The sequence below is a fragment of the Chrysemys picta genome, chromosome 6 (genome assembly GCF_011386835.1).
Source record: "Chrysemys picta bellii isolate R12L10 chromosome 6, ASM1138683v2, whole genome shotgun sequence".
Lineage (NCBI taxonomy): Eukaryota > Metazoa > Chordata > Testudines > Emydidae > Chrysemys > Chrysemys picta.
In genome coordinates, this window is record NC_088796.1 from 15,318,143 (window position 1) to 15,338,335 (window position 20,193).

Sequence of the window (20,193 nt, forward strand, 5' to 3'; positions counted from 1 at the left end):
CCACTCCATTATTTTGCTTATGGAAACTTAAAATGCACACATCATTGCAACTATAACTGAAACACTGCTACTGCAATCTTATGAGCCCAAGTTATTAGCTTAGTTTATTTCTCATTTATGGCTTGATCGGCAAAATGCTGCGCACTCCTGTAAAGTGTGATCTCCCTCAACTCTCAGGTCCCACTGGAGTAAAGGTGAATGCTCAGTTTCTTGCCTAATTGAGCACTTTGCACTTAAAAAAAAAAAAATCTACATTTTTCAAAGTGTCTAATGATTTTGGATGCCCAACTTGATAACTTAAAGGGACTTGATGTTCAGAGTGCTGATGCAGTCTCAAGTTGGGTACCTAAAATCACTAGTCACTTTTGAAAATTTACACCTGACTTCTTATTCCTACCATGATCTTAAGTTATTGTTTTTATTCTGGAGTTATAATGCCTTTTCCTTCTGTTTAATTCCTTCTAATCAGACATTGGGATTGAATTCCAACAGTACAAGGCTCTGTCTTTTTTTGTCTTGATACAAATCATAGATTGCAATGACTGCACACGTGCTTAAATTTATGGAAGTGAATAATCCCCCCTGACTTCAGTGGCACTAGGACTTCCCAGGTCTGTAAAGTTAAGCATATGCTTAAGTCTCTGCAGGACTGGGGCTTGCCTCCAAAAAAAAAAGGGCCTACATAATCTTACTGTGTGGTTCCTATGGTTATATAAACCTAAAATAAAATTATAAACAATATTCACAATAGCTAAGACTAAAATTTTGACAACATATTCCTTTTCTTCCTCTAGCAAAAGCTCAACTGAAATAAATCCCAGTAATTTTTTCTTTCACTCTATTACAGCGGTTCTCAAACTTCATTGCACCGTGACCCCCTTCTTACAACAAAGATTACTACACACCACTACCTCCGTGCCAGGCGGAAGCCGCAGCCTGAGCCCTGCTGTCCCTGGCTGAAGCCCTTGGGCTTCAGCTTCAGCCCCCTGGTGGCGAGGCTTGGGCTTCTGCTTCAGCTTCAGCCCCAGCGAGTCTAACACCAGTCCAGACGACCCTATTAAAATGGGATTGTGACCCACTTTGGGGTCCCAACCCACAGTTTGAGATCTGCTGCTCTATTACTTCATGAATTTGCTTACTCAGTTTACCAGGCTCATCAAAAACCTATTTCCTGTTCGTTTTCTCTCTCTCCCTTCATCCCACACACAAAATAAAACTGTCCTTAATTTGTTTAGCATCCCCAAAACCATTATCTTGTTAGCTGCCTTTTGCTAATACATACATCAAGGAGTCTGTTTCACTTTCTAGAGTTATTCTCTAGGGTTGACTGTAGCTCAAAGAGGTTTGAAATAGAAAGTGAAGTATACATGACTAATAGAACATCACACAATGAATATGTAATCCAAAAGGAAACCATAATGGTTGAAGTGGGATAATACATTTCATTTTATGAGTTAGAAATACCATGGAAATCAATAAATAGTACAGCCACAACAGAATTATTAAGACAGTATCAAACAAATCTAAAGACTATGATCCCAGCTTCAAGTATTTATTCTACACGAATGTATGGTATAATAAAAACCCGAATATGTGTATCCCCATGAGTCACCAGAGTGACACTGTCATTAATACAGAGCCGAAACTGCATTCTCCTTTTTAAGTGCCTCGAGACCAGATACCACAGGCTGATAGTGCTCAGGCAATACAAGTGATAACCAAATACATCCATCCCACCTTTTCTTCTTTTAAAAGCCCATTAATTTTAACCAGTGTTTGTTGTTCAACAAATGTGGTATAAACATGTTTACAGATCCAAGAAACAACAGGTCACCAGAAGCTTTTACAAGTCACCTGTCTCAAAATGTGAAAATAGTGTTCAACAGCCACCAACTAAAGTACATTTAAAAAAAAATTAAATATAACTTGCAATGAATAAGAGCAGGCATGAACTGTGTTAATTTTTCTTAACTCTGTCAACTCTCTAAAGGTTCTCTGATGCCCTTCCTTCTCCCTCTCCTTTCTTCTCTGACGTATGCTCCCTCCATTTTTTAAAAATTAAAATGGTATTCCTCTTCACAGTACATATGCAAATAAAATGCCTGATCCCATGTGGTGCTATGGAGGGGAACACCACCTCACAGGAGCAGATACACGGCTTCAGAAGATTAACACACTATTTGTACAGTTTTTGGAGACTGATTCTATTGTCCTTACTCAGGGAAAAGTCCCACATATTTCAGTGGGAGTTTTGCTGGAATGAGGACCACAGTGCTGTAGCGCAGCAGGAACTGTACTACAGCGCAGTGTGAGTTTTGCTGGGCTCAGCATTAATGAACTGGTGTACTTCATTGCTTTCCGTGCTCACTTCTGATTTTTGGAGTATACATAATATCTGCAACCTCTAAGATAGGATCAAGTTATTGATAATGAATACTACAGTAATGTTTGTACAGAATGTGTGCATGAACCCACACTGTTGGTAAGAACACCTACGTTTTAGATGCTTTTCACCAACTCCTTTTATACCAACACACAGAATTTGATTTTTTTATCTACAGATTTATACAGAGTTTTACTTTTAGCTGAGAACAGCAACACATACTGGTTGGTGTTTCCATTCCCAAATCATTAATTATCCATATAAAAAAGGAATAGCTAGCACAAAAAAGGTAGTTGAATATTTTCATGAGCAGTGTTCTTTATTTGAAGTATTTGGTTTTAACAACCCCAGTTTGTCTTGTAAAAAGATAGCTTTTTAAACTGAAAACCAAGTTCTCAAAACTTGTTGGGCTGATATATTCTGATACCTCTCAACTGGTGTACAAGTCACATTTCATAAAAGAATAATATCAAGTTAGTCTATAGTTTATAAAAATATATTCATTATTTACAATATTCCAATACCAAAGCTGTTTCCTTCCATTATCCATAATTACATGCTTTGTTATTGTAAAGCTATTTTAAGTGCTGAGCTGTTGTCACTTTTTGTATTTATTTATTTTCAAGAACATATGTTTGGAAGGGAAAAAAGTGCACACATTTTGTAAACAAAACCAAGATTTCTTGGCCTTCCCAACACACTGTAATTCATAAGTACAGTTACTGGATAGAACCACTGATGATTTTCATGATCCCAGCACTCAGTGTTGGATCATTTTGACTGCACCATTTTAAAAGAGCTTTACAATTGTGCTGAGTGCTGACTGAAAGGTTCTTTCTATTCTATATAGGTTTTTATATTGCCCCACACCACTGTATTATCTGAGCACTTTCTATTGGGTGTGAGTTCCACTCTTCTACCCATCACCGTAATTGCCAGCACAAGCGTAACTAATCTTCCTGCCCCTGCATCTTAGTTGCAGGAGTCTTGGAAATATCCCTATGGTACTAAGTAGTTGCAGTAGTAGCTTGGGGTTAGAGGTGAGGAATTCTATCTCCAGGTGGAACAAACTAATTTCTTTTGTTTTTTAGTGGTTCCTTACATTTAATTTAAAACTAACGCTTAATAAATATACCCAAAGCCCTAAAAAACAAACACACTTTGTGGTAAGTGGGGACAGAACTGCCCACCACTCTGCCTTGGATATTTCCAAGTTGTAACCCTCTGGCAGAGCTCCTATAGACAGGCAAGAACAATTGCTCAGTATTAGTGCTAGCATCATGATGATATATGCATGCATAAGCAAGGATGGGGCACTGTCAAGAATCGATTCCAGTGCTGTTGTCAGTGAGACCAATGAAAATATAATATGTAAGACCAGAAAATTTGAAACTAAGCAGTTTGCTGTGTGGTACTTCAATAATCCTGACACAGTTATTTAACACTTTCCACCTTTATGTCTTTATGGAGGTTTGGTTCATTTTCAGCTTTACTGTGGAGACTAAGTACCATAGTGATCAGTGAGCTCTTTTCTTTTGCTCTAGAAACCTGGGTTCAGACCCTTTTGTTACTAATACAAACGACTTTGGGGATGTTAGTATTTGTCCATATCATAAAACCAACATACAAATTGGCATGGTCTTAAGAGAAGTCCCAGTTTAGAAGAGCAGAGACAAAGGAATTCAGGACTGAAGTGCTTTGGAAAACCTTTGAAAGGAGCATGCACAGAACCTGCCTATTTGATGCATGGCTCCAGCCAATGATGTTACTAGTTCTTCACTTACACGAGCATCAAAAGTATCCACCTGGGACATAATTGCTGTTCAGGGCAGCCCAAGTGTTACACAGAATGGGTATAAGCGTGTACATGTTATTCTGGATTAATACTAATGCAACTAAATAAAATTTGGCTCAACAATATCCATTTTAATAGATTTTCTAGAGTTCTGCAGATTAATTAGCATTTTAGTTCATAAACTATAGTCAGGGGCCTCAAGCCAAAATGGGTCATTGGGCACTACCACAACACATATATTTATTAATAATACAGATATATAACTAAAATGAATACACAGAATAATTTTATATTAAACCATGTCATTATGTGTATAGGATTTAAGTCTCTAGCACAGCATAACATTTAGCCTGTGAATTTTTCTTCATTATTATTACTATTACTTTTAAGCAATGCCTTTGTATTCTTTACATTTTTTTTAAATAGTGTCTTCTCTTCCTAATTAGCTGGTGATTGCTTTTGGGATAGCTAGATTTTTCATTGCCTGTTAGGATTCTTTGGCATAATTCCCCATCATTATGGACTACTATAAAATTCATACAAACAGAGCTATTTCAACTTGCATGCCACAGTTTCTTCTTCCCTTGATAATCAAGCTGGTTTTACTTATGTTTACTGTGTGGTCTGTTGCTATTGTATGCTTGCTTTGCTGGGAAGCTGCATTTTCATTCTGGATTCTTTCCATGTTCTGGTCAATTTTGTCATGCAATTTTTTCCTTGTTTTCCTAAAAACTCTTGGCATCTTGGATAATACATTAAATTATCTACCTAGTCAACAGAATACTATGTTTAGAATTATTTTTAAAAAAATACCTTCTGTTTTGTCCTTCCTAGTAGAGATTTTAAAACATGTCTTTCTATTTTACTGTTTTTATGTATGATCTAACAATTCTGGACTAAAGATGGTGACTTTCTATTGTTATTTGGGATTGATGGCTATTCATTACTCTCCCCATTATGTCTAATCTAGTCTACGACGATATGTCAAAAAATGTCAGCTCTCAGGTATGAGTGATCATGAAACTGAAATGAAGTAAGGTGCAAGAAAAGAGAGAAGGCTCTATCTCCATTCCCTAAACCAACATTGCTGTACAGAATATCTGCAACAACAGGACTCAGGCTTGTATTTAAGACAGATGCATCGCTATACCAGCTCTGCAGTGCAAAGCAAATACATAATTATGCAGTAGCTTGAATATTATAGCCTTGTATTTTAAATATTATGAAGTTTTGGAAGAATATTAACATAATATATATCTAATGTAAAAATCTAAAGCTTCCAAAGGCTACACACAACTTATGAAAGCTCGTGCTTGACTTATGGTGACAGACACTATGTTGTGTACCACAAAACAACCGTAGGTCCTCTATTTATACCACACTTGTTATGACGCATATTTAGGATGCCATTAGTTGTATGATATTAAAAATACAAATAACCCCCTTGACCATTTCATGTTTTACATCTGTTCACTTAAGCATGCAAAGATCAGTCACACACAGCATGCAGCATGCAATAAATGCAGAGCAGAGGTTAATAACCTGGAAGCATAGGATCTGAGAATGTGAGAACAAGTTAAAGACAAAAGTTCCTCTCCATTGTCACTGAGGGTCGAGAAGCAATGCTGCAGCGTAGAGCAGTGAGAGTGAGGGAAATACAGTTTGTCCAAGACATATACATATCTCCGCAAGTGGCGGCAGGCATAACTGAAAGACAAGGGTAAAGGGAGAAAAACAGAAAGAGGAATTTTCCTTTAAGAAAGCCAATTAATGTTTTATGTCCAAAGAGGTTTTGTGCCGACACTCAGCAGAAGATGCCAAACAGAGCAAAGTAGCAGTTCAAACTAAAACAACAAAAAAATTAGAAAGGCAGAAAGAACTGATAGTCTATGGTCATGTGCTGGGTAGTTTGCCAAGTTTGGGGGCTTGTAAACACACAAAAAAATTAAATAAAATTTTAAGCTAACTTTTAACTTGGCTTGAAGACGAACACATAAGCCTGCGGACCTGGTTTACAACGTTACCAGAAAAAAAAAGAGAATATTCATAGAATTTAACTGGCTTTATGGAAAATGACATCTTACCCCAGAGGAGTGAAAAAGTCATGTAGAATTACTGAATCATTACTTTGAAGTACTTATGCACCCTAAAATTTCAGCAGTGGAGACAGCCTATCAGTTATTTCTAGTTATTAGAACAGGGTTGGTCAGTCCTTCCATGAGAAACCTCTTGGATTTATTTTCAAGAAATATACACTTCTGTCTTAGAGTTGGCAGATGGCGAGGGTTCTGGGGAAATCACTCTGAGATGTTTGGCTTTAGTGTTAATAATACAACAACATGTGGACAGAAACCCTGAAAATATGTTGATTACTCTTGAGTCAAAGTTCATACAATATGTATCAATGCTGTTTCACACGATGTCCTCGCACTCATGAATTTATTGGAGGACAAGCTGATCAATAGAACAGTTCACCTGCAATATACTGTACTGCTGTCACACTACCATGTGTACACACTTTAGATCCACAAAAAATGTATATCATTACAGTTATTGTATAGTAATGGAGTAGTGTATGCACACGACAGATTAGATCACACACACACGCAGTGACCGAAGAGAAGACTCAGGCAATTTGCTCAGGGTACAGAAAGTGGCACATTCCCCAGAAAATTCCTTAAATTATCTTTTAGCTCATGCTAATATTTAAAAAGAGAGGAAATCTTAGGAAAAACCTGGCCCAGAATAAAATGCTGAATAGTATTCCATGTATTCTATTGAAGAACTGAAGATTATTTACCTAATTACTTTTATTTTGGTTTAATGTTCTGTGAGTAAAATTCTGACCTCTGTTATGGGCACACTAGATGGAGATAGAAAGAGTAACCACCGTTATTACTGCTCCCACACCCAGCAATTCAGCACTCAAAGTGCTAGAGTGACAGAGTGGTTTTCAGTCTGGACACTAGACCACAACCTTATGGGGCTGCATACTATAATTATTTAATATCCCCCAAAAGTGTGCTAGACATTTCATGGAAGATAGATATGGTCTCTACCTCAAATGGCTTACAATCAAATCTGGCACTTTATGGGCATATAGCCAGTCCTCCTGTCCATAGCACATATGTTGCAGTGTACAGAAGTAGCAAGGGGTGATACCATTCAAGTTCATAAAGTATAACTCAGGATGTGTCTTCATTGCAGATGTAATTCAAGTGCTTAGACCCATGTGCCAATCACATGTATTAGCCCAGGGATCTCAAACTCAAATTACCACAAGGGCTACATGAGGACTAGTACATTGGCCCGAGGGCCGCATCACTGACACCTTTTTATATAAAGATACAAAAGTTTTTAAAATGACTTCAGGTTAAACTGGGCCAACTCTGTATATAACCAAGGCATAACTCTCTCAATACATGTGTATGTAAAGAAAAACAACAGTGAAATTTGGAAGCTAGAGCTAATACTAGTTTAAACATGGATCTTAACCAGAGTCTGAAAACTAACTTTCCAATGGGCATTCAAGCTACAATCAAATGCTATGGGAAATTTTGTTATTTTTAATAATTTTATTGGGTTGACTATTTTCATTTTAAAGCAAATGACTATTTTGTATTTGCAATTTATTATTAAAATTTCTGAAAAACAAATGATTACAGCAAATGAAGAATACTGTTAAATACTGAGTGGTAGGGATATGTGCATTCACACATGCATACACATTCTCTCTCTTTCTCTCTCTCTCTTTCTATATATATATATATATACACACACACACACACACACACACACTATACATAGATATAGATACATAGATATTTAATCCTAAACACAAAAAGCCCAAGCATGTATTTTATCCTTTAAAAAGAAAAAGATGCACCAGCACAGCAAATTAGATTTGTGCATTTTCCTCTTTTAAATAGTAAAACATCAAACTTTACTATCAAATCTCAAGATATTCAATGTTAAGGAATCAATATCAACTTCCAATAGTTCAAATTTGGAACCTCTGGGTAACTGGAGCCTGGGAAATCATTAAGTGTGGTCTGGAGTTATCTCATCAAAAACAGTTGTTCTTACTTAAAAGATGAAACTTTGCCATTTTCTGAGATAATGAAAATAGTAAAACATCTCTAGTGTCTTCTCACCATATAAATATTTCCAGGGTTATATGATGCATAAATCTGAGAAGTTATTAGTAATAAAATATTCTCATCTGCTCCATTAAATCTAAAGATATCAAATTCTTAATGATCTGGAAGTTATTGTAAGAATCAAAATAAGACCCAAGACCAGGGGTGGGCAAACTACGGCCCATGGGCCGGACCTGGCCCGTCACGGCTCCCTGCCTATCCTGGCCCCGTGCCACTCCTAGAAGCAGCCGGCACCACGTTCCTGTGGCCCCTGTGGGAGGGGGAGCAGAGGGCTCTGTGTGCTGCCCGCACCTGCACACACCGCCCCCCGCAGCTCCCATTGGCCGGGAACGGGGAACCGCGGCCAATGGGAGCTTTGGGGGACGTATCCACAGGTGAGGGCAGCGCGTGGAGCCCTCTGTCCCCCCGTCCCCCTGGGGCCGCAGGGATGTGGTGCCGGCCGCTTCTGGGAGCAGCGCAGGGCCCCGGTGCGTGCCGCTACCACCCCGGAGCCACTCCAGGGAAGCAGCGCCAGGCCGGAGCCTGCACCCCGAACGCTTTCTGCACACTGCACCCCAACCCTCTGCCCTGAGCCCCCTCCTGCACCCCAACCCTCTGCCCTGAGCCCCCTCCCTCACCCCAACCCCCTTCCCTGAGCCCCCTTGTACACCCCACACCCCTCCTCTACCCCAACCCCTTGCCCCGAGCCCCTTCCTACACACCGCACCCCCCCACACATCCCGCACTCCCTCCTGCACCAGCCCTACATTCATGGCCCTGCATGCAATTTCCCCACCCAGATGTGCCCCTCGGGCCAAAAAGTTTGCCCACCTCTGCCCAAGACCTTACAATGACAAACCAAAAGAAAATGAAATGTGCATAGAGAAAGTAATTTAAATAAGAGATTAGCATTACTATTTCAGAGACCAAAGTGACAGGAACATAAGAATGGCCATACTGGATCAGTCCAATAATCAATATAGCCCAGAATCCTGTCTTTTTACAGTGGCTAATGACAGAAGTTTCAGAAGGAACGAACAGAACAGAGCAATTATCAAGTGATCCACCCCTGTCATCCAGCCCCATCTTCTGGCAGTCAGCAGCTTAGAGACACCCAGAGAACAGTGGTGCAGTCCTGACCATTTTGGCTTATAGCCATTGATGGACCTATGCTCCATGAACATATCTAATTCTTTTTTGAACCCAGTTATACTTTTGACTTTCATAACATCCCCTGGCAACTAGTTCCACAAGTTGACTGTGTGTTGTGTGAGGAAATACTTCCTTTTGTTTTAAACGTGCTGCCTATTAATTGCATTGGAGGTTCTTGTATTATGTGAAGGGGTAAATAACACCTCTTTATTCATTTTCTTCACACCAATCCTAATTATATAGACCTCCAGCATATCCCTCCTTAGTCATCTCTCTTCTAAAATGAACAGTCCTAGTCTTTTTAATCTCTCCTCATATGGAAGCTGTTCCATATCATTCATCATTTTTGTTGCCATTCTCTCCACTTTTTCTAATTCTAATATATATCTTCTTTGAGATGGTGTGACCAGAACTGCACACAATAGTCAAGGTGTGGGTGTATCAAGCATTTATATAATGGCACCATGATATTTATTGTCGTCTTATCTATCCCATTCCTAATATTGCTCACTTTTCAACTAGTGCTACACACTGAACAGACATTTTCAGAGAACTATCCACGATGACTCCAAGGTCTCTTTCTTGAGTGGTAACAGCTAACTTATATCCCCTCATTTTGTCTGTATAGTTGGGATTATGTTTTCCAATGTGCATTACTTTGCAATTATCAACAATGAATTTCATCTGCCATTTTATTGCTCAGTCACCTAGTTTTGTGAGATCCCTTTGTAATTCTTGGTAGTCTGCTTTGGACTTAACTATCTTGAATAATCTTGTATTGACTGCAAACTTTGCCATCTCACTTTTTACCCCTTTTCCCAGATCATTTATGAATATATTAAACAGCACAGGTCCCAGTACAGATCTTTGGGGGGACCCCCTCTATTTATCTCCACTGTGAAAACTGACTATTTATTCCTACCCTTTGTTTCCTACCTTTTAACCAGTTACATATTCATAACAGGACCTTACCTCTTATCACATGACTGCTTACTTTGCTTAAGAGCCTTTAGTGAGGGACTTTATCAAGTATACTATATCCACAGGATCATCCTTGTTCACATGTTAGTTGACACCCTCAAAGAATTCTAAGAGATTGGTAAGGCATGACTTCCCTTTAGAAAAGCTGTGTTGACTCTTTCACAACATATCATGTTTATCTGTGTCTGATAATTCTGTTCTTTACTATAGTTTCAAGCAATCTGCCTGGTACTGAAGCTAGGTTTACTGGCCTGTCACTGCCAGGATGGCCTCTGGAGCCTTATTTAAAAATTGGCATTACATTAGCTATCCTCCAGTTATCTGGTACTGAGGCTGATTTAAGCAATAGGTTATATACCACAGTTAGTAGTTCTGCAATGCTAGAAAAAACAAGAGGAAAGGGAAGACAGGAATCTAATAGACACTAAAATCAAGGTGAAAAGAGTTAATAATATGCTAACTGCAAAAACAGTAATTGCCTTTTAAACCAAAATACACCTAAAAAGTTCAAGCGGCAGCAGTTAGTTGAATGAATCTTCCATCACCTGGGCATGCCTGTCTGCTCTAGCTGGAGGTTTATTTATCTTCTCTGACCTACAGTTTTGACATCTACCGCAATGCTCTCTCCCCTGCTTGTGGCCTCTTCTAATCTGGCCCAGAGACATATGTGAGATGAGGAGGAAGCATGCAGCAGTCACTGCTATTATCCACTGCCTCCCCATTCCATAAAAGTTCCACCAAAAGATTTTAGGGGCCTCCCCAGCCTTTCCTATAGTCACTAGACATGTGAGAAGTATAAGTGTATTTTTACTATCCTCTTGATATCCTCCTCCTCATGGCTGTGATCCTAAAAGCACCCCAATGCAAACTGGCACACAGTTATGACACGTAACCAAAAGGTAATTTATCACTGGAAAACTCACAATTCACTGATCATTAATATTATTGCGTGGTGTATGTATGGGTACCATATGCAAAGTTACCAACGTGTGCTGACATTATGTTCTTAAAATGTGTCCCAGACAGGACACAAGGTACCCACCCCTCCCCAGATGAAGGAATGTGGTTCCACCTGCTTTAATGTGTCTCCAAGGTAAATCGAGAGACACTAAACATGCATTTACATAAAACGTAAACAAAGCCATCAAGCTAACAAGAGGAGGTTGCAACCACTCATCACCAGCAGGGGAGGAACCAGCATGAAGTCTTCACCAGACTGCATGGCATCTCCTCCCAGCAGGAGAAAAGGAACTTTATCTAAGAATACATTTCAAAGGCTTATTGCTCTATCAAGAGAGGGGGAGCAAACCCCTAAATTGTCCTTTTACCTGAAGAGATAAAGAAACTGAGCACTTTGGACTCTGTAAAGGATCCTAGCCAGAATTAATGATCCATTGCCTGAAAAGAGACTTGGTGAGAAACACTCCTTTTTCTTGAATAAAAGACCCGGGCTTTAATTAATTAAACTAATTAAATTAATTAATCTAATAATTTGATTTAATTTTAATTCAGTTAATTAATTTAATAAAATCAGGTTTTAATCTTAGGAGCATATTTTGCTTTTGCTTACTTGTAACCCTTTCTATCTTTATGACTTATACTTGGTATCACTTAAATCTACGTCTTTCTGATTAATAAACTTGTTTTATTTTTAATACAAAATTACTCAAGATAATTAAGTCCCAGGCAGACTGCGAAGAGCTACAAAAGGATCTCTCAAAACTGGGGCGACTGGGCAACAAAATGGCAGATGAAATTCAGTGTTGATAAATGCAAAGTAATGCACATTGGAAAACAAAATCCCAACTATACATATAAAATGATGGGGCCTAAATTAGCTGTTACCACTCAAGAAAGAGATCTTGGAGTCATTGTGGATAGTTCTTTGAAAACATCCAGTCACTGTGCAGCGGCAGTTAAAAGAGCAAACAGAATGTTGGGAATCATTAAGAAAGAAATAGATAATAAAACAGAAAATATCATATTGCCTCTATATAAATCCTTGAATACTGCATGCAGATGTGGTCATCCCATCTCAAAAAAGATATACTGGACTTGGAAAAGGTTCAGAAAAGGGCAACAAAAATGATTAGGAGTATGGAACAACTGCCGTATGAGGAGAGATTAAAAAGACTGGGACTTTTCAGCCTGGAAAAGAGACGACTAAGGGGGGATATGACAGAGGTCTATAAAATCATGATCGGTGTAGAAAAAGTAAATAAGGAAGTGTTATTTACTCCTTCTCATAACACAAAAACTAGGAGCCACCAAATGAAATTAATAGGCAGCAGGTTTAAAACAAACAAAAGGAAGTATTTTTTCACACAACGCACAATCAAGCTGTGGAACTCCTTGCCAGAGTACGTTGTGAAGGCCAAGGCTATAACAGGGTTCAAAAAAGCACTAGATAAATTCATGGAGGATAGGTCTATCAATGGCTATTAGCCAGGAATCGGGATGAGCAGGGATGTTGTTCCTAGCCTCTGTTTCCCAGAAGTTGGGAATGGGCGACAGGACATGGATCACTTGATGATTCCCTGTTCTGTTCATTCCCTCTGGGGCACCTGGTATTGGCAACTGTCGGAAGACAGGATACTGGGCTAGATGGACCTTTGGTCTGACCCAGTATGGCCATTCTTATATTCTTATGTATGTAATATAAACCCAAATGAGAGTGTTTGTTAAACCCTAGTTAAATTAATGACATGCTTTACTGTCTCTTTAACAGAGCAGGAAACTGAACTTCTGACAGTGTTCCAGGAGAGGGCTGGAAACTCAAGGACAGAAAGTTCTGGGGAAATTTAGGATGGGAGAGTCATCTTAGAAGGAGTAACCAAGGCTTGTGGAAGCCAGGGTGAGGCTATGGTGCTGTGAGCATGCTACTGGTGTCAGGGCAGGCAGTGACACAGACCCTTACTGGTCTGCTTTGAACCACAAAGCATCACAATGGCTACAGGATTATTGCCTTCTTACACCAAGTCCTACGCTTCCTGCCAATTCTTTTTAAAAAATTTGACTGCATCACTGGCAGTAAGCAGAGGCTAAACAGTCCCTCTTCATGCAGAATTTCAGCAAAGGCAGGGACTGTGCCTGTATGCACTCCTCAGAACTTCTGCCACAAACATGATCAGAACAACACTCTACTAGATCCTACTGGAAGTTGAGACTGTTCCTGAAAATTCAGGTTTCAGAGTAGCAGCCGTGTTAGTCTGTATCCGCAAAAAGAACAGGAGTACTTGTGGCACCTTAGAGACTAACAAATTTATTTGAGCATAAGCTTTCGTGGGCTACAGCCCACTTCAAAATTCAAAATTTTATCTAAAACACAACTACTTTTAAGAGGAAAAAAGAGAGATGCAATGAAATTTTAGACCATAGGGCATTTATTTTTTTTAGTTTGGATTGCAAGAATTGACTCTAATGGGCCCTAAATGGAGGAGTCTTGGGGGTGCAAAAACACATGGGTGTATACTGTAAAGAACAATCCTGTATTAGAACGGAGATGGACAAGATGACTTAATACGGCAGGCTTTTTCCAACTAAACTTTCATTGAGCCCTCCTACTTCACCATATTTCTCCCTCCCACACCCACAAAAAAGCTGTCTGTGCTCCCCTCCAAAGACATACTCTCCCCGGGGGGATTGGGAGGGAGAGAAAACTCTTTATCCACAGTAGTGCTTCTCTATAACGAGCTGCTGGCATCTCAGCTAAATCTCAACCCACAGACCTAAGACCTTAAGGCTGCTCGTACTATTAACTAAGCCATCACACCTACCAGGCAGCATTTTTTAAGTTATCTGTGCCAACTTTATACATTGCAAACTTCTGCAATGGATTGTGGTATTTATCAAATAGACAAATTAATGCTTCCAAAAGTTAAAAAACAAACAAACAAAAAACTTTTATTGTGTATTGTGGCTTTGAAGGAGGCAAAGACATTCTCCATAATGTCTACAAAATCCCAACCAGCTGAACTACTGTGAGGCAGGGAAGGTTTTTTTTTGTTTTTAAACCCAGTCGTATCTACTCAGTCTCTCTTGCTGAAAGGAATTTTCATGATACTCTGAAGATAAAAATTTCTTAATTCTGAAATGAGCTCTTTACCCCTATGACTGTACAGAAGTGTCTCAAGGGCACAAATTTAATATCTTCTCTCCAGTTTTTAGCCAGTGTCACTCACTGAAGTTCTGCAAGCGTTAGGGGATTGTAAGTAGGTGGTATTCTCACCCTCCTCTGGACACACTTTACTCCAAGTTTAGCCCCTTTCTGGGTCATAGCTTTTAGTGGTAGCTCAAAACAAGAAAACATAAACCTTAGCCTAAGCTTTCTCCCAAGCCTGGCTGTTCCTAGAGTTTCAATGAAGATGCCCTCTCTGTTCTAAACCCCAGCTCCCTGTGCCCAAAAAGCCAGTCCTACCTCTCTTATATCCAAGGCAGAGTTAATGAGCCTCCCTTGTCACAACAGTTAACAGAATCAGTCAGCAGCTTTATGCAGTGCTCTAATACCCGCTAACATAGGGTTACCATAATCCAGCAATCAAAAAAGAGGACGGGAGGAGCCCCGCCCCTGTCCTGCCCTAGCCCCGCCCCTGGCCCTCCCACTTCCCCCCCCTCAGAACCCCCAACCCTCCCCCCACTCCTTGTCCCCTGACTGCCCCCTCCTGGGACCCCTTCCCCTGACTGCCCCCCAGGACTCCACCCCCTACCTAAGCCTCCCTGCCTCTTGTCCCCTGACTGCCCCCTCCTGAGACCCTCCCCCCATCCTAACTGGCCCCCTAGGACCCTACCCCCTACCTGTACCCTGTCTGCCCCAACCCTTATCCAAACCCCCACCCCCAGACAGACCCCTGGGACTCCCATGCCCCATCCAACCACTCCCCACCCCCTGACAGCCCCCCCAGAACTCCCAACCCCCCCTTGTCCCCTGACTGCCCCCTCCTGAGACCCTCCCCCCATCCTAACTGGCCCCCTAGGACCCTACCCCCTACCTGTACCCTGTCTGCCCCAACCCTTATCCAAACCCCCACCCCCAGACAGACCCCTGGGACTCCCATGCCCCATCCAACCACTCCCCACCCCCTGACAGCCCCCCCAGAACTCCCGACCCATCTAAACCCCTCTGCTCCCTATCCCCTGACAGCTCCAATCCCTCTCCCCACTCCTGCCCCCTGACAGCCCCCCCCAGAACTCCCAACCCCCCCTTGTCCCCTGACTGCCCCCTCCTGGGACCCCTGCTCCTAACTGCCCTCCAGAACCCCACCCCCTACCTAAGCCTCCCTGTTCCTTGTCCCCTAACTGCCCCCTCCTAAGACCCCCCCAAATACCCCCCAGGACCCTACCCCCTACCTGTACCCTGACTGCCCAAAACCTTATCCACACCCCCACCCCCAGAAAGCCCCCCCCGAACTCCTGACCCCCCCCGTCTCTTGACTGCCCCCTTCAGAACCTCCCTGCCCCTTCTCCGACCCCCTGCCCCCCTTGTTGTTGGTCTTTCTTCACCTAATGTCTGGTGAACTTGCTCAGAAACTGCCTGAGCTGCTGGGCAGCAGCGGGGGAGGAGCTCCAAACTGCCGGAGCCGATCTGCGATGCAGGGAGGGAGGGAGGGAGGAGGAGGAGCTCTCTCTGGCTGAGTGTCGGAGCCCCATGTAAGTGACACCGTCCGGCCGGCAGCACTGTTAGCCGCGCGTGCTCTGCATGGGGGGGGGAAGTCCAGACATTTACAAATTCCCCCCGGACGCTATTTTTAGCTTAAAAAGCCGGACATGTCCGGGGGAATCCGGACGAATGGTAACCCTAGCTAACAGGGTGGGTCAACAGAAAACATTGTCACCCTGTTACAAGGAAAGATAGGCTACAGCACAGGAACCGGACACACGTCTTTGTGACTGGCTTAGTGAGACAGTATGGTCGGATGAAGGACGTCATGCAATTTGTATCCTGTGGGCTGGGTTTTCATTTGGAAGAAGTCATTTAAGACTTTTATCCTGAATCCTATACATTTAAAATATCGCACATAAGCCTAGAGCCCCAAGAAACATGAAGGAAAAAATACAAAAATGCTAAACACATGAAATTCTTGTACGACTTTTCTTTTCAAACTTCAAGGATAGATTTAAAGACCTGGTTCCCAGCATCCAACAAAGTCTACAGAACAGCTTAACTTCTTATTTATTTACATTTCTATCCCCCCAAAAAGAGTTTAAGTAATCAAAAGTAGATATTTCCTCTACTCACGTCAGCTGAAGTTTTATAACAAATATACAGAAGAATCAAATGCAAACTGTATTGAGCCAATGTCCTTATGAGTACACAGACCCAAACTAACAAAATAACTGAGATGTGGCATAGAAAGTGCGTTTCGGTTTGTGACTATTGTGCTTCACACCCCTTCTGTTAACACAAGAAAGTCTAAAGCAGCGTATCCAGACATATTCAAAAAGGAAATAATTCCAAATATTGATTAACATTTCAGTTATTGTAGTTCATAATCTGGCTCTCAACAAATGGCAGAGAGATTTTATTAAGGTTATAAATCTTTAAAATTACTCAGAAAAAGTAAGGTTTTGATTTTAAGTCTTCAAGACATGCATGCCACACATATTAGCTCAGAGAAACTAGATTAATCTGGAGCCATGAAAAAAAAGCCAATTCTGCAAAGCCTGATTAAATGTTTAGGTCATATTGTTTTTGCAGCAGAGTCTGAAAAATATACACTACACAACACTGTCTGTTACATGAAGAGTTAGAAAGAGCTTAAAGGTCTAATCATTTATCTTTTCAAATGACAGTCATCATGCCGCCATGACACCCAGTGGGAAAACCCAGCTAAAACAATTTGATAAAGGAACGGTGAAAGTCCACAGTGTTTGTGGACATGCCCAAGTGTTTGCGGGCATCCAAACTATACACATATGTATCGAGAATGTGATTCACTAGTCACTTACTCAGACCTTCCCAAAGAGTGACAGTAAAAATGTACACCATGTAGACCCAAGGAGGATATAGATGATGATGACCTATTAGATCATCCAATCAATTTCCTGGGGGCAAATGCTGGATTGTTCCACATCTTCACAAATTAGAATAATGCTACATTTCATCTTAATTTGTTACATTTCTGTTTTTCAGGCTTGTCTTGTTCTCCCTTCCCCAAAATGAAGTACTTTTGTTATTATGGAAACAAATAATCTCACATTGGCATAAGCTCAAGTTTAATGATACACACAAGTACAAAACAGAGTCAATTTTCCCCCTGGTTTATAAACTATCAATTCACATAATGGTCATTTTGCTCATATACATGCTATAAACACCTTCCTCCAGCTACTGGAGTTGGCATAAAACCATGATGGCTCGAAGTTGTATATGCTATTTTGGAAATAGGCATGTACAGTATAGTAAATAAAATTTCTGACCATAATGCTCATTTACATATAAAATTCTTCCATCTTGCAACTAATGCCTATTGGCGGTGGTATCTAAGCACTGAGAGTGATATAAAAATTTAGTGCATATTTGTTGGTGTATCAAGCTCTTTTTTGCTACTCTGCCTTGGCAATCTCACATGTTAAGCACAGTTAGCCCAATTCAAATACTGCAAAAATTGGTGTTGAGAATTCAGTAGGTAGTAACTATTTATTTGGAATCAACACCAAACCAGTGCCCTGGCATGAAGCTGGAAAGCACTGCTGGAAATGCTCTCTTTTGGATGAGAAGTAAAATCAAGGCCCCGGAAGTTTGTGATCGTGAAAAGATTCCATGGTACTTTCTGAATTTTTACTTTTTTGTGTGTGTTAAAAATGAGAGCATTAATTAATTAATTCCTAGTCTGTTGGCCAAACTATAGTAATTATATTCTGCTTATATACATCCTCCCTACAATTTCAATTGAATACTGGATTTTTCTTCACTTCTTATCCTAAATTATCAGGAAATTTCCCTGTACGTTGTTAAACAACTTACATACCCCACTCTATTGGAGAGCACTTTTCTGAGCTCTTTATTTTTATCTGCCATAAAGGGGTGAAGTGAGGCTTAATTAATGAATGACTGTGAAGGAAAAGACCTATAGCACTGCAAAATATTATTTAAATTCCATAAAAGGGAATAACTTGTGCTAATGCATAATGAGCATGAGTTCCCACACCCTTGAAGAAACACACAGTCACAGCAGATCCCTATATAATGAATGTAATAGGCAGTAGGTTTAAAACAAACAAAAGGAAGTACTTCTTCGCACAAGGCACAGTCAAAGGAATGTTGTGAAGGCCAAAACCATAACTGGGTTCAAAAGAAAATTATATAAGTTCCTGGAGGATACATCGATCAATGCCAAGATGATCATGGATACAAGTGTCCTTATATCTCCAGCTGCCAGAAGCTGGGACTGGACGATACCAGATGGATCACTCGAAATTGCCCTGTTCTGTTCATTCCCTCTGAAGCATCTGGCATTGGCCATTGTCAGAGAGCGGATACTGGGACAGATGGACCATTGTTCTGATCCAGTATGACCATTCTTATATTCTTATTTAATAATGTGACTAATGATGAAACACAAACAAAAGTCTTATCAGATGGGTATTATTTCCATACTATTAGCATTTATTATGGAGGGATATGGAAAATGGATACAGATTTGGTGATTCATTTGCTGTCCTTGGTAGACTGAAATGCTAGTCATACATTTACGAGAAGAAGGATTCTCATTATATAGAGTCCACATTACCTTTCTGAACAAAAGGATCTGTAGATTAGAACCAGACATAAAAAGTTGATGACCCATATGAAGATAAATATGAAAGAGCCAGGAAGAGTTGTTTACATGGTACCAATGTTAAAGACAAAGCACAAAAAATGTTTAATCATGCAGATGGACCAGCTATTTAGAAGGAATGTATCCAGGGCAGCTTAAGGAATATTACTACTGGAATACTACCTTTGAAATGAATTTTATCCTTTGGTTAGATACTTGTGATAATTCACAAACTCTACAGAGGATTAAAGGAATTTCTTAATACACTGGTATTAATTCAAACACTAGCATTTTTGTGCAAAGCTGCAAATTTGCAGTCTGTATGAACTTGAAAACCTCAGTCATGAGAACAAGTATTTGCATGAGCCAGCTGGTCTCTAAAAGAGGGCCTTCCAACTGTAACCTGACAAGTCTTTAGAGCTGTTTTTCTAAGCCATCACCCCTTTTACCAGCATCCTCCAAGCTCTGCCCTAACACACACATTGACTTTGGGGAAAGATCCACTTGTGGACCCAAAAAGTAGTTAATGAGTCAGTAACACCTCTTCACATGACCTCATTGCAAGGTTAGTCATTCATTTCAGACTTAAGTTTATTTCCACTACACAAAGCCTGCTGTTATTTCCCATATTTACTGTACACTACTAGCTTTAGAAATGCTGAATCATAAAAGACTTATAGAAAACTTGATGCATGCTGTAATTGTCAAATCCTACATCATTTCAAGCTTCTTTCCTCTGTAGCTATAGCTTCACCCTTTATTTAAATCTGCATTAGCGATTTTAAAAGCCAATGTTCCATCTTTGGGGACTTGGCAAGTTGAGACATAAGCATATGGAGTTAGTAGATAGCTTAGATGAAGTGCTTAACTGGACAGACAGATCCAGACTTCTCTCATTTGAGATCGCTCTAAGATTCCATTCTCAGCCAGGATCCTTAGGATAAAGTTGAGGTCAGAGTCAGAATTACAGATTCCTGGGGGCAGAGC

At 40.4% G+C, this 20,193-nt stretch overlaps 1 protein-coding gene across 15 annotated transcripts in view; it reads right to left on the minus strand.

The window, feature by feature from the left end:
- DYM (dymeclin) overlaps positions 1 to 20,193 on the minus strand; it is a 358,470-nt gene that overhangs the window by 128,137 nt on the left and 210,140 nt on the right. The window contains exon 15 of one of the 15 annotated variants that reach the window (XM_008166038.4): positions 5,721 to 5,885. The exons of the other annotated variants lie outside the window; for them this stretch is intronic. Coding sequence (XP_008164260.2) covers positions 5,721 to 5,885 — 165 coding nt within the window. The remainder of the gene's footprint in view (positions 1 to 5,720; positions 5,886 to 20,193) is intronic. 15 annotated transcript variants of the gene reach the window in all.